We start from the raw sequence: 14,028 nt of genomic DNA on the forward strand, positions 1-14,028 counted from the left end.
AAATACTGTAACCCACTATTAGTCACAAAAATAATGACTATGAGCTAAAAATTTGGTGATAGGATTATGGGAAATTTTGTCAGTTCCCAGTGATTACCCAGGAGTGTGTGTGTGTGTGTGTGTGTGTGTGTGTGTGTGCGCGCGCGCGTGCATGTGCACGCACGTTCATGTTTTCCAACAACTTTCTGTTAATTTTTCTTAACAGAGTAACTTAAGATCTCTATGTTTAGCACTTCAAATTTCATTTCATTGTCTCCCTTCTTTCTGACTCACCTAGTTTACTCCAGAAATTGCTACAGAGTGGTGAAACAATTGGATTAAGCAATGGGAAGAGAAATAGGGAGATGCTAAAGTTCTGTGAAATTATAAACCATGGCTTTCTCTCTTCAACTATCCTCCCTAAACCAATGGATATGGGGGTGTTGACCCCACATACATTAAGGTTTTAGTAGACTATACAGGGAGTGAAGCTTCAAAGCAGCTGCTCCATGTGTCTAGCTTTTCAGAGGACTATCTCCGTGGCCCCTTTGAAGCATTTCTAGAACTCCTGGCCAACCCAATTGCATTGCTTTGTAGAGACTGAACAAAAAGAGGAGCAGTGTGTTGCTGGGTAGAGTCATATCGAGATATACCAGCAAAGACTGTAGACACTGAATTAAAATAACTTACATCACAAAGTAGGCTGGGGAGAGGGATAACATGGCTATTTTCTAGTATCTTGCACTCTTTTGAGTGCCGGGTGGCTTGTTCTGTCACCTACACTGTTTCTAGCACCAGGTATATGGTGACTGGGGACACTCCTGCACCCCCATTTGATCAGGGGAGATTGATGTAGGGGAAGGAGCACTGGAAACAGAGCTGAGTGTACTTTTTCTACCTTTACAGTTAACTTGCTTAGTCAAGTTTGGGTAAAGCACAGTTAAGAGCTAATTTCTTTAAGAATTCCATGAGTCGGGGCTAGGTGGTGGTGCACCAGATTAAATGCTCACATTATAGTGCACAAGGATCCAGGTTCAAGCCTCTGGCCCCCACCTGTAGAGGGAAAGCTTCATGAGTGGTGAAGCAGAGCTGCAGGTGTCTCTCTGTCTCAATCTCCTAGTCCCCTCAATTTCTGTCTATCCAATAACAAACAAATAAAATATTTTTAAAAAGAATTCCAAGAGTCTTTAACATGTAGGATTTACTATTGAGAGGAGGGGGAAGAGAGAAGAAGAGGGAGAGAGAGGAGAGAGAGAAGAAATATATGGGTTCCTAAACCTATCTGAACATTGAGTAAACTGCCCTGCTCTATACAGTCTGTGGAAAGCAAGTGACTATCATTGTGACATCTGATCCTGTGTCATATTGATCAGTTGGTTCTTTCTCTCTGGTGGTTCCTTATATATGCTTGAAGAAGAGATATTCTTGGTGGGCAGTCAAGGGACTTACACAGAATGGGTGGAGGAACCCTAACTTTAGCCACTGAATTTGAGGGCCTCTTCCTTCTCTGAGGACTAGTAATGAATCCTGAAAGGAAGTGTGGCCTGCTTTTGGCTGTTCAAGTTCAGGTAGCAATCTGGGCATGAGCGGCACTGCAAGGTTCTCTCCCATTTCTCTTGTTCGGATGGCCTCACTTGCCACACAGGATCTTGTCCCCTCTCCATGTCCCTCACCATCCCAGGTGGCCAGGCCTGATGGGACCTCTGTCTATATGGCTAGGGGCAACTCTGGAGCCTGAATGGAACCAGTGTTTGTAGGTGCGAGGTTCTGTTGCTGGACTCTTCTCCTTTTATTTGCAAAACACTGTCAAAAGATTATTGCCTCCTATATTGCTGATGTTCCACTGCAGTGTCTGCATTTGATGGCTGTGGGGCAAAGTGGAGAAGAGTCCTTTGCGTAGAGGCAAGCAAGATACTAACAAGAAATGTGAAAACTAGACATACAGACATTTCACTTGGTTATCCGAGGTGGGGAAGCAAGCATCTAGGGGAGAGGGAAGCACTGTGATGCAACACCTATCACTCAGACCCCACTGGAATGTTCTGTTCACAGAAAGTGGGGGCACATATATAATAGATACTTAGTTCTTGCATCAAAGGAATTTAGAAAATGTATTCTCAGGCTGTCCATTCTGTTCCCTTCAGGAACCAAGGCTGAGAAGGAAGATGAGGCAGGAGAAAGGAGAGCATAAGAGGCTTCTCCCTGGCTTCCAGCCTGGATGAGAGCTAGTCAGAGAACAAGCTGGCGAAAGACTTCCTCAGGTTGCGGATGGTTTCAGCCTTGGCCTCATCTTCACTGGGAGTCCCGCGCTGAGTAGTGTCAGATGTGCTGAGGCTGTTAGTCAGGGACTGAGATTTGCTGAAACAGAAAGGCAAGGAAGGATTGGGAACAATGAGGCCTGGACTCCTGAGGAAATGGGGCCTGCCTGGAAGCCAGTTGGGTGACCCACACCTCACTAGGAGATTAAGCCCAGAGACTAGGTATTCTAACACATGCTATGGGATAGCACACATATTATTTAACCTAGGAGGTGGTGTAGAGAAGCAAAGCTCTGTCACTCTCCAAATAGGTCTTTGACAACAGGATTAACTTCATAGGTGGGGCCCCTGAAGGTAAGATGTTGACTCATTTTGAAATAAAGGTCTAGAGGCATCTGTTCTACAGAGAAGGTGGAGCAGGGTTGCCCTCTGGAGTTGGCTGTTGGTCTCAGGAGACAACCTGGAAAGGAATCATGACCTGGCACTGCCTTGGGTTTTACTAATCCTCCCTCTCTTCCTGGAGAAGGTGAAAGTTATGTCACCTGAACTGGCCCTGTACTGGAAGCCTTTTTAAATGGTCTGGGACCATGTAGGTGAGCTTTCTCAGAATCCTTAGGACTCTCCCATGTGCACTGGTTGAACACATGTTGTGAACAAGTTTCTCTGCTTCATGCTTGTTTGGTTTTTGGCCAGCCTTGAAGAATCTACATGGGTACAGGTTGATTTCTTAGGTGGGGGAGTTAGCATAATGGTTATGTAGGTAGACTCTCATGCCTGAGGTTCCAGGATCCCAGGTTTAATTCCCCACACTGCCATAAACCAGAGCTGAGCAGTGAGTGCTCTGGTAAAAAAAAATAAATAAATTGATAGGATGATTTCTTTCTTTCTTTCTTTTTTTATTTTTTTTGCCTCCAGGAAAGAATACACTGCTCCTGGAGGCCATTTTTTCCTATTTGTGTTGCTCTTGTTGCTGTTGGATAGTACAGAGAGAAATCAAGAGAGGAGAGGAAGACAGAGAGAGGGAGAGAAATTCAGACACCTGCAGACCAACTTCACTGCTTGTGAAGCAACCCCCTGCAGGTAGGGAACCGGCGACTCAAACCAGGTCCTTACACAGGTCCTGTGCTTTGCACCGCGTGTGCTTAACTTGCTGTGCTATTGCCTGGACCCCATAGCATGATTTCTTTTTGCCCCTTGAGTCTGGTGCCTTAGACTACTTGGCCATCTGACAACTCTCTTTGCCTGTTTATAGTGGTTATTGGTATCTACCTCCCCCACTTTTTTTTTGTTATCTTTCCTGAATTATAGTATGTACACTTCTCCATATTTGAACATCTCTTTTTTTTCTTACTATTGTCATCTCTGAAGTGTGTATAAAAGTTATTTTTATAAAATATATTAAGGGTATATGTGAAGCTTATTAGATATATGTAAAGGAACTGTATCTATACATAGAAAGGAATAGTAATTGAGTGCACATGTAAGTACATGTATGAGCCTGCTACTAGGTTTGACTACTGCATTACCATTACCTACATACCTCTTCTGATGGAAGTAAGGTTTTTCAATGTATACCTTTGATATCTCTTAGATTTTTGAATCATGCAAATGTATTACATATTAAAATTACACTTAGTATTATTATTCATGGACTATATGCAAGCCTAGCTGTTTCTTGTCCTCTGTTGTTTCATCTTTCACCTGTAAAATAGGGATACTAATTGTTATTAGCTTCTAGACTTGTGAGAGTTAAAAAAAGAAAAGCCCAACTAGGTAAAATACTTGGCATACACTAAGTAGATAATAGGCACTAGCTGTAAAACTATGAGTGTCAGTTTTACTGCTTAGAATTGAAGGGATGAAGAAGCTTTCCAAAGAAAGTACATTTGGGACACTCTAACCTCAAACCAATAGATGGGCTTGAGAGGAAAGTGTGTGTGTGTGTTCTGATGGGCTGTTTACAAAGATGACTGTAACAATTCTGACTATCCCAGTAGTCTATTCTTTTGTAATGTGACTTTGCATTTTCTCCAACCCAGAGTCTATTTCTCTACTCTTTGAATCTGAACTTGGCTATGTGACTTTCTTTGATCAAAAGCATGTGATAGAGTGAAATGACAATGTGTGACTTTTATGGCTGGGCCTTAAGAAGCCTTGAAGCTTCTATTTTTGCTCTTTGGAAATGCAGTTCTACCATATGAGGAAGCTGAGTCTAGAATTTGGAGGATAAGACCTAGCTGACAGCCAACACCAACAACCAGATGCATATGAGGACCTCTTGGATATTCAGCACAACAAAGCTGCCAGAGGACTGCAATGAGTGATCCCAGGAGAGTAAGATTGACAGATTTTATAAATAAAAATACAGAACACTTTATTACATTTGAATTTTAGATAGAAAACAAATACTTCTTTTAGTGTAAGTGTATCCCATGTGAAGTTTAAGGGTGTACTTATACTCAGAATTCTTCACTGTTTATCTGAAATTGAGATCATACTAGGCATCCTATGTTTTATCTGATAGTATATAGGAGAGTTTAGCAGAAGAACTTTCTTGCAGAGCTAATTCAGATCAAATTGCTGAACTCAAAAATTACCAACAAAGAAAATGATGTGGGGGCCAGGTGGTGGCAGACCAGGTTAAGTGCACATAGTACTAAGTGCAAGGACCCCCGGTTCAAGCCCTGGGCTCCCCACTTGTAAGGGGGTATCACTTCACAAGTGGTGAAGCAGGTCTGCAGGTGTCTGTCTTTCTCTCTTCCTCTATATCTCCCACCCCCTCTAAATTTCTCTGTCCTATTGGAAAAAAAAAAAAAGAGGTCACAGAAGTAGTGGATTTGTAGTGTAGGCACCGAGTCAGCAGTAACTCTGGAAGTGGAAAAAAAAAAGAAGAAAGGAAATGGAGGATTGTGGTGGTGAAGTCTAATCTATTCTCTCACTTGCTGAGTCCCTGATGCTACTCAAATCCCATCTTTCAGACCTGCATCTCCCTCCTTAAAGTCTGAGTGAAGTCTCAATGGTTCTTACTTTTTCTCTGAATCCCTGGCCCTGAACCAGCCCAGCATTGACATAACCCCAAGCCCACCCTATCTCCAAAGCACTCACTTGAGATGGGGGTGAGGTGGTGCTGGATTCTTGGACTCTTCACTCTGTTGGGAGATGCTGCGACCTTGCACTGGTGGCCGGGGTTGTGAGGTAAGGGTGCTGCTCGTCTTAGAGGCCTGGTTTGGCGAACTGCCACTGGATGCCCGGGCCAGCTGTGGAGAACCTGGAGATCTTTGTTGCTGTGGAGATCCAGATAGGGGGCTCATGGGCTGCTGGCCTTGTGGGGAGAGTCTCTGTTGTGAGGGGCTTCCAGATCGTGGGGGCTGAGGAGACTGAGCTTGGCGAGGGCCCCCTACAATGAGAAAATACCATATTCAAACTTTTCTTAGGATAAATATGGCACACAATGTTAACACAAGGGTGTCCATAATAGGGTGTGTGCATCTGTGTGTGTGTGTGCGCATGTGTGTGCATATCTTTTTAACGGTGAAAAGAAGACAACAATACATATGCATGGGCAGGGGGGGAAATCCAGGTAGCAGAGCACAAGACTTGCATACATGAGGTTCAGGTTCTATTCTTGGCACTGTATATGCCAGTGTCAGTGCATATGTGGTGCTCTGGTCTCTCTCTTTAATATAAATAAATGATTTTAAATATACCTAAATGCCTAACACTAAGAAAACTAATTAGGGAATTAAGGTATATCCTTATAATGGATTATGCTATACTCATCAGGTATGATGTGTCAGAATAATATTAAGTAACATGTTGACAAAAGCCAAAAAAAAGTAGCTTATAAAACAGTACACATGGTTTTATTCCATTTTGATATATCTGTGTGAAGTTAAATAAAAGAAACACTGGAAGGTTACATACTAAAAACTGGTGTGTCTCAAACTTTAATGTACATAAGAATCACTGGGGAATCTTGTAAAAATAATATTTCTGATACAGTAGGTCTGGGATGGTGATATGTAACAAAGTCAATCCCCCTTCTCCCACTTTGTTTGTTGAAATCCTAATGCTCAATGTGACTGTGCTTGAGACTAGGTGTTAATGGAGCAACTAATCCTTGTAAATGTGGACAAAAGGTGAGACCTTAATCCACTAGGACTGGTGTCTTTATAAGAGGAGAGAGAATCATGGGAAGTGATTCAGTAAGAAAAGCCCAAGCCTTACCATGTGTGAAGTCCTAGGTTTGATTCCTAGCACTGTATAAACAAGAACCCCTTTCTCTTGTACCTTATGGTTTAGAGGGTCATTTTTTCTCCCCCCCCCCATCAGAACACTGAACAGTTCTGGTTTATGTTTGTATGGGGGGCGGAATTCAACCTGGGACTTCAGAGCCTCAGGCATGAGAGTCTCTTTGCATAACCATTATGCTATCTACCTCCCACCCGAGGAGGGCCATTTCTCTAAAAAGACTTAAGTGTTGGGTGTGGCCCACCTGGTTAAGCACACACAGTACAGTGTGCAAGGATCTGTGTTCAAGCCCCTGGTCCCCACCTGCAGGGGGAAAGCTTCACAAGTGGTGAAATAGGGCTGCAGGTGTCTCTCTGTCTCTCTTCCTCACTATTTCCCCCTCCCCTCACAATTTCTCTCTGTCTCTATTCAAAATAAATAAATAAAGATTTAAAAAAATAAATAAAAAGACTTAAGTGTAATAAAAAAAGTAGTAATTGACACTGTATTGCTGGAGGAGGGACAATAGGAAGGAATAGGGTCTGAAGATAATGGAGAAGGCCTTGCCCTGTCCAAGGAGCACCTGTAACTAAAGCCAGTGAAAGCAGCTACCCAGGAAGGAATCCAGCCTCATCATTTCTACACCTTCAGCTTCAAGAGAAGCTCAAAATCCAGATATTTTTAGAAAAGCTCCTGGTTTTTAAATGTTGATTTGTTACAATTATTTTGTTTTTAGATTCATTACAGGTCCAAGAAAACATCTGCTTCTACTTTTGTCTTTACTGTTCCCTGCCATACCTCCCCCCCAACCCCCAACACACATCAGTTCCACTTTCAGGGCTGATAATAGCCTGGAAAGCTAGATGCTTGCTTTTGAATTCTTTTTATACACCTGGGATTTGTCAAGAGACACTATTTTGTTTTTTCCTGTTTCTTGGCAAAATAAGCAATTTAGTATTTTTTTTCTATGAGCACATAAAAAACCATATATAAATGTAAATATAAGTTTAAATATAGCATTTGCCTAAGTTCAGGATTGGTGCTAAAATGATGAGGTTTATTAAAAGAAAAATGAAAATGAACAGTGAGTTAAAAAACTAGTTAGTGATTTTTGTCACTTTGGAAACTCAATGAAAGCATTGTTTTTTTTTTTTTAATTGGCCTTGTTATTTTTCATCTGGATGCTAACTCAATGGAAATTTTCTTTAATTATCTTAATTGGTCTTAAGTTGATTGTTTCAAAACTCCCTACCAGTGTGTTTAGCCTCATGTCCTTCAAAATAATATCTCTTTATCAAGCATTTCTACTCTGGGCTGGAGAGGAAAACAGAATACAGTAGCTCTGTGTTTTAAAAATGCTCTGTTCAAATGTGTTTTTATAAAAAAGTAAGTCCTGGGGCAAAATCGGAAAGGAAGAGGGGAAGGTAGAGGTATAACCAGGAGGCTGGCAAGGTGCTGAACAAGTCATTTCTGAACACTCATAATTACAGAAATACTGCCCGACAGGAAGGGCAGAGGGACCATATTAGTTGTATGACTTGGTGAAAACAACATGTATATAATTGTCAGTATACTACATATTATTTATTGTGTCTTTGTGGTGCTGGGATCTTGGACATGTGTGATTCCTCTGCTCCCAGGCTGAGTTTTTGCATGCTTTTTAATTCCACATACACATAGGGCTGTAGAGAGGCAGAGACAGAGAGGGACAGAGTGAGGAGAGATGCCCAGCACTGCCCCACCATCCATGGAGCTTCCTTTAGTCCAAATCCACTTAGGAGCTCTCACACAATTCTGGGACTCAAATGTAGGTCCTTGAGCATTCTACTGGGTAAGCGATAATAAATTATTAATAGTGAGAGTTATATAAAGGGTCAGGGAGTTACTCAGTGGATAGGCCCTAGGTTCTATCTATCTACAGCTCCACACAAGAACACCAAGGACAGGGAAAGAAGAACTCCATGGATGGTAGAGTAGTGCTTATGCGTTGTCTCTCTCTTCTTTCCCTCTCTCCCTTTATCTCCTTGGTCCATCTCTCCTCTCTCTCTCCCCCAAAGATTTACATATAGTTACCACAGTTGTTTATTATTAGTAAAGCTAACATCTTAGCAGCACTATCTCCATGCTGGTCACCTTGCTGAATCACCTGGATGATCCAATGAACAATTTCTTTTAACTAAATGGGGTAGCTGTTACTTCCTCCTGTACCACTGAGGAAAAAGGTTCCGTGAAGTGATATAACTTGCCCATGACTACAAGTGTACTGAGACACAAAACTGGGTTCAAATACACTTTTATCTGTGAGAAGAAGAGTCCCAGTGTTCATTCAGACACAGTTGTAAAAGTAATGTCATTTCCCTTTTCAAATGCTTTCTGCTTTTCTGAGAAGAGAAGCATAGACCAAAAAAGATGAATGGAGCATTTTATCTAAGATCTGTGGAAGAGGAAGCCATTTAGTACCCAAGGCTGATTTTCTTCAAGAAGCAATGAATCTTCTACTGGAATAAAAGTGGTGAGAAGGTCTCAGCATGATAGTAATGCTTCCTTTTAGACAGGGCCTAAGAGATTGCTGTGAAATCGCCTGGTCTAACTTCTGGAAGCAAAGCCGCTATGAGCCTCCATGCTGGCACGGAACTGCCAATGTGCCCAGGGGGTTGTGTCAGCAGAGGATGAAGGGTGGATTTTCTCTCAGGCCTATACGTGACTGCAGCCACTGACATTCCGTGAGAAAGTTTGTTACTGCCATGATCTCCCTGTCTTATTGTCAGAAGATCACCCATACTCTAACAAGTGATGGCATTTACATAATAGTACTGAAGTATTTTTGAGGGAAGACTTTCATCAACAATGTTATATATAATTTCCATTTCCATTTTATTTTTAAAACATTCATTTGGGGGGAGGGCACTAGAACACAGCTCAATTCTGGAATATGTGCTATTTGTTCTTTCTCCCTTTCCCTCTCCTTTTCCTTCCCATTTCCCCTTTTTCCCCCCTTCCTTCATACCTTCATTATTCCAGCTGGTTGGCCCATAAATCCATAATTAGGTACTAGTAGTGACTACGAGACAGACCGATCTAGAGGAAAAGACTTATAACCCCACTATTCTCTTGTGGTGCTTTTCCCTTGGGCAATGCCTCAACAGCCACCTCTGTAAAAAGCAAAGACTGATGTTTTCAGTGTAGCGTGTGGTTGGGAGGCTAAACATGAGGCAGGTCTCTCACTCAGAACCTGGCATATATTAAAGTACTTAGTACATTTACTGTCTATCTTCCCTCCCTCCTTTCCTGACTTTAAGGGATGTCATTTTGCACTTGGGACAAGTATAAATATTCCTTGGGTAAAGTATTCAGATAGATTTTTCATGAGGGCTCTAGAGATATCATGTATGGATCCCACAATACCTTTCAGTAGGTTTCAGTTCTGGTGAGTCCTACCTTGTGTGAGTGGACGGGGCTGGGGCTGTCCAAGCAGAGGCCCAGGAGATTTTGCTGCTTTACTCTGGGGAGCCTAGAATGAGAGAAAAGAGAAAAGAAGCTTGCTATAAAGTCACAAGTCATTTATTTCCTGGTTTGCAGTGGTGGTACTAGACTTGTAAAAACCTCAGTTGGGGATTGTGTGGTAGCGCACTGGGTTAAGTGTACAAAGTACAAAACTCTAGGACCAAAGCAAGGATCCCTGTTTGAGCCTGCAGCTCCCTACCTGCAGGGGTGTTGCTTCATAAGTGGTGAAGCAGGTCGGCAGGTGTCCATCCTTTCCCGTCTTCCCCTCCTCTCTCACTTTCTCTATCTTATCCAATAACAGCAACAACAACAATAACAGCAACACCAATAATAACAACAGCAGCAACAACAGAAAAAAATGGCCTCCAGGAGCAGTGGATTAGTAGTGTAGGCACCGAGCCCCAGTGATAACCCTGGAGGCAAAACAAAACACACATACACACACACACACACACACACACACACACACACACTCACACATACACCCAGAAACTCTTAGTGAGGTAAAACTTATATAACTAATGCACTGTCACATGTGTCAACATCTGTGTAGCAGCCAGACCAGACCAGGACACAGAACTTTTCCAGTGAAGAAAGCTGTCCCTGCCTGTTCTGGGCCAGCAATCCCTTCAAGCAGAACCAGCTTTCTGATGTCTGTTATCACATATTTTGCATGTGGGAGTGGGGTGGAGCTGGGGATGGGGGTGGGTTTTGAGATGGGCATTTCCAGAAAGTTGAGAAACTAGCAAATTCTTTGGAGAATGGTCTGGTAATCAATCCATGGTGAGGATTGTGGGAAGAATGAGCTATGTGGGAGCTTGTTGAGGTTGGGGGTGGAGTAGGGAAATGGAAGACACAATAGTCTCTATTGACTGGTGTCCTGGGAACACACAAAGGGCATGTGTGTACATGTGCATGTGAGCATCACACACACACACACACACACACACACACACACACACACACACACACACCTACTCAGGCCTGGGATGGGGGCACAGAAGGGACAGCTGACCTCTTGTGTTAATAATCTCTGGCCATAGATGCTCAAAGCACAGTTAAGGTTTTTTCTCCCCAGAATGGTGGTGGGAGCAAGGGGTCCTGTAAAATCCTCCAACAGCACCCAGCCCCAACCTTCAAGAGCAGGGGTAGAACAGTTCTCCCAGTGCCCAGCCTTGGTCCACACCCCATCCTTTTCTTCCCAGGGCAGATTCTTTTCTAGAAGTGTATCCTTCAGCTCAAAGGGCATAAATTCTTAGTCATCCCAGCATTTGTCTTGGCTCCAAAGTGTCTTACTCTTGAGGACTTTACCCAAGGCCTTAGGGGTGAGGGCACCATGCCCCCTGGTATCAGGAGTTGGCTCATTTTGGAGACCACAAGGTCAGCCATCAGCTGTCTGTCCTCTTCCACATGCTCACCAATCAGGGGCATCGAACTGTCCATCACCTGCAGGAAAGAAAGGAGGCCTGAGAGACACCAATTTCACTGTAGTTAGGCGGTACCCCCAAGGAAGGTTGGCTCAGTACTCAGCACAGAGGTGGCCACTAGATGGCAATGTTCTCCATCTAAACAGCTAGGGGAGCATCTCCAGCTGGGAATGACTCCTGTGGAGACACCCACTTCCCTGTGGTTCAAGTCTAAATCAACTGCCTGGATTCAATTCAATGCAGCCCACAGTCTCTGCTGTATTAAAGAAATGTGACTAAGGCCTGGGGAGCTTTTGTTGACCTTTTCTGCTCTTTTCTTTAGGGAGCTGGTCTCCACCCCCTCCTTTCCCACTTTGGCCCCCACCCAGGGTAAGGTTGGCCTCCTCAACTTTGGCCCAGGGTCAAAGCTTTCCACAAAGCCGGAAACACTGAACATGGGGGCTTATTTATGATCTCTAAAAAAAAAAAGAAAAAAAAGACCAGGGGGTGAGCTTGGGTTCAAAGAGAAGAGGGGAGAGGAAAGGCCTGTTCTCTGGTAGAAGCAACACTTAGAGCAAACTCTTTCCACAGTCCGAGAGGTGAAACATTAATTTTAGGAAGGAGCCTGTGAGATTGTTTTAATCCATACTGTTATGTTTGTAGAAGACGCAGATATTAAAATTTGAAATTGAAAATTGCCCAAAGTCTCTGAGGCCAAATGGTCAGGTAATTCTCCACACAGGGGATAGCTGTAGATGGTTTCGAGGGGAGGCAGGCCTCTGCAGCTCCCCCCTTCTTCCTGTTCATTCACCCACACCTATCAAATCATTGCCTTTTTTCCTCAAGCTCTGGGCTCACCAGGTTCTATCTGGGTCCTTATGAACATTGTTCTCTGGGTCCACTTTTTATTTGGAGAACTCCTTGTTCATCCTTGTTCAACTAGTTAGGTAACTAGTTCTTCCTCCAGGAAGCTTTCCATGACTAAGCTGGCTCCAATGGCTTCTCAACTGTACTCTGACGTCTCCATAGGTGGTCTCATCGGAGAGCTTCTCCTGCAACACTGCTATCTGTTTGCTGGTGTCTCCCCATCGGACTGTGAGCTCTTGAGTCAGGGCTGGGCCTTGTGAGCTTTTAAACAGGTTATATCCTCACTAACTACCTGCTCCTTGGAGGAATAAAAAGTCCCTACAAGGATTCATGTTCATACTGAATAAGGAGACAAATAAGTGCTTAATTTTTCTAAGCATTTACTATGTGCCAGGTGTGGCTCTAAGCATTGGATATAGAAGGGCTTACACAAATCTCAGAATAACATTTTGAGGCAAGTACTATTATTATTTTTTATTTCATATATTTGGAGAGAGAGGGAGGGAGAGAGGGAAGGAGAGAGAGAGAGAGAGAGAAAGAGAGAGAGAGAGACACCGAGAGAGACCACAGGAATTATCTGCTATTTGTGGAGTATCCCCAGGGTGCTGTAGTGGTCTCATGTGGTATCAGGGCTTGAACCCGGAACTTTGCACATGGCAAGGTATTTGTCCTACTGAGTGAGCTATCTCCTAGTCCTGTTATTATTAATTTTAAGATTTTTTCTTTCTTCTTCTTCTTCTTTTTAACAATATGGGAGAATGAGAGAAAGAGAAGATAAAGAATGAGGGAGAACAGGCATAGCTCAGTTATTGTGTAAAGGAGTGCTATTTCCAAGGCTCACAGGTAGGTACTATTTTTTTTAACTTAAAATTTTTTATTTGTTATTGATAGTATGTTACAAGATTATCAACTTACAATGTGTAGTTTCACACAACACCCACCACCAAAGCTCTGTATCCCCAGCCTCCCACATCCCAAAAATAACCACCATAGTTCTCACAAGTTTTAGAAGCAATTTGAATGCTTCCGGTGGGTTTTTTTTTTCCAAGTTCATGTGAATCAGATCTTTAGATTCTATATGAGTGAAACCATCTGGTAGTTGTCTTTCATCTCTACTTATTTAACTAAATATAATCACCTCTAGTTCCATCCATTTTGTCCCAAAGGACATAAAATAATCTTTTTTGATTGCAGAGTAGTATTCCATGGAATATATATCCCATAATTTCTTTAGCCAGTCGTCTGTTGACAGGGATTTAGGCTGCATCTACTCTGGCTGGCTATTGTAATAACACAGCTATGAACATAGGGGTGCATATGCCCACTGGATGAAACAGGCCTCTTATTAGCCTCATCATAAGGAGGAGGAAACTGAAGGTCAAACTAGCAGGTTCAAGGACACCTTGTAGACAAATCCTCTCACTCATCAGCTGATTCACAGCAGTCTGGAAACAGTGCTCTGTGGCAGGAACTGCAGACAGGGCACCTGGGTTGTGGACCTCAGTTCTGCCTAGAGGTGGAGTGTGATCTTGGGCAGGACATTTATCCTCTTTGTGTCTATTGGTTTCCTCAACTATAAACTGGGGGGTTTGGGCTGCTATAAACAGCCTTCCATCTGGGATTTCTAGGGGGCTCTGAGTTAAAGCTCCTACTGTGGTAAGGAAGCTGAAAAGGCAACTCAAAGATGCAAGAATGCAAAATCTAACATGGTCCTGAAAATTCTCCTTAAATAGGGTTCCTGGTGAATAGGGCCAGGGACTCTGGCATCTAGGATCACAGTGCCT

General features: G+C 43.0%; 1 protein-coding gene across 1 annotated transcript in view; it reads right to left on the reverse strand.

The window, feature by feature from the left end:
- Positions 1-1,165: 1,165 nt before the first annotated feature.
- Positions 1,166-14,028, reverse strand: part of SYN3 (synapsin III) — a 505,196-nt gene continuing 492,333 nt past the window's right edge. Inside the window, exons 9-12 of the mRNA XM_060194367.1 lie at positions 11,283-11,417; positions 9,906-9,978; positions 5,343-5,634; positions 1,166-2,337 (exon numbers count right to left, since the gene is read on the reverse strand). Coding sequence (XP_060050350.1) covers positions 2,205-2,337; positions 5,343-5,634; positions 9,906-9,978; positions 11,283-11,417 — 633 coding nt within the window. The 3' untranslated portion in view covers positions 1,166-2,204. The remainder of the gene's footprint in view (positions 2,338-5,342; positions 5,635-9,905; positions 9,979-11,282; positions 11,418-14,028) is intronic.

The sequence above is a fragment of the Erinaceus europaeus genome, chromosome 7 (assembly GCF_950295315.1).
Source record: "Erinaceus europaeus chromosome 7, mEriEur2.1, whole genome shotgun sequence".
In the NCBI taxonomy this organism is placed as follows: Eukaryota; Metazoa; Chordata; class Mammalia; order Eulipotyphla; family Erinaceidae; genus Erinaceus; species Erinaceus europaeus.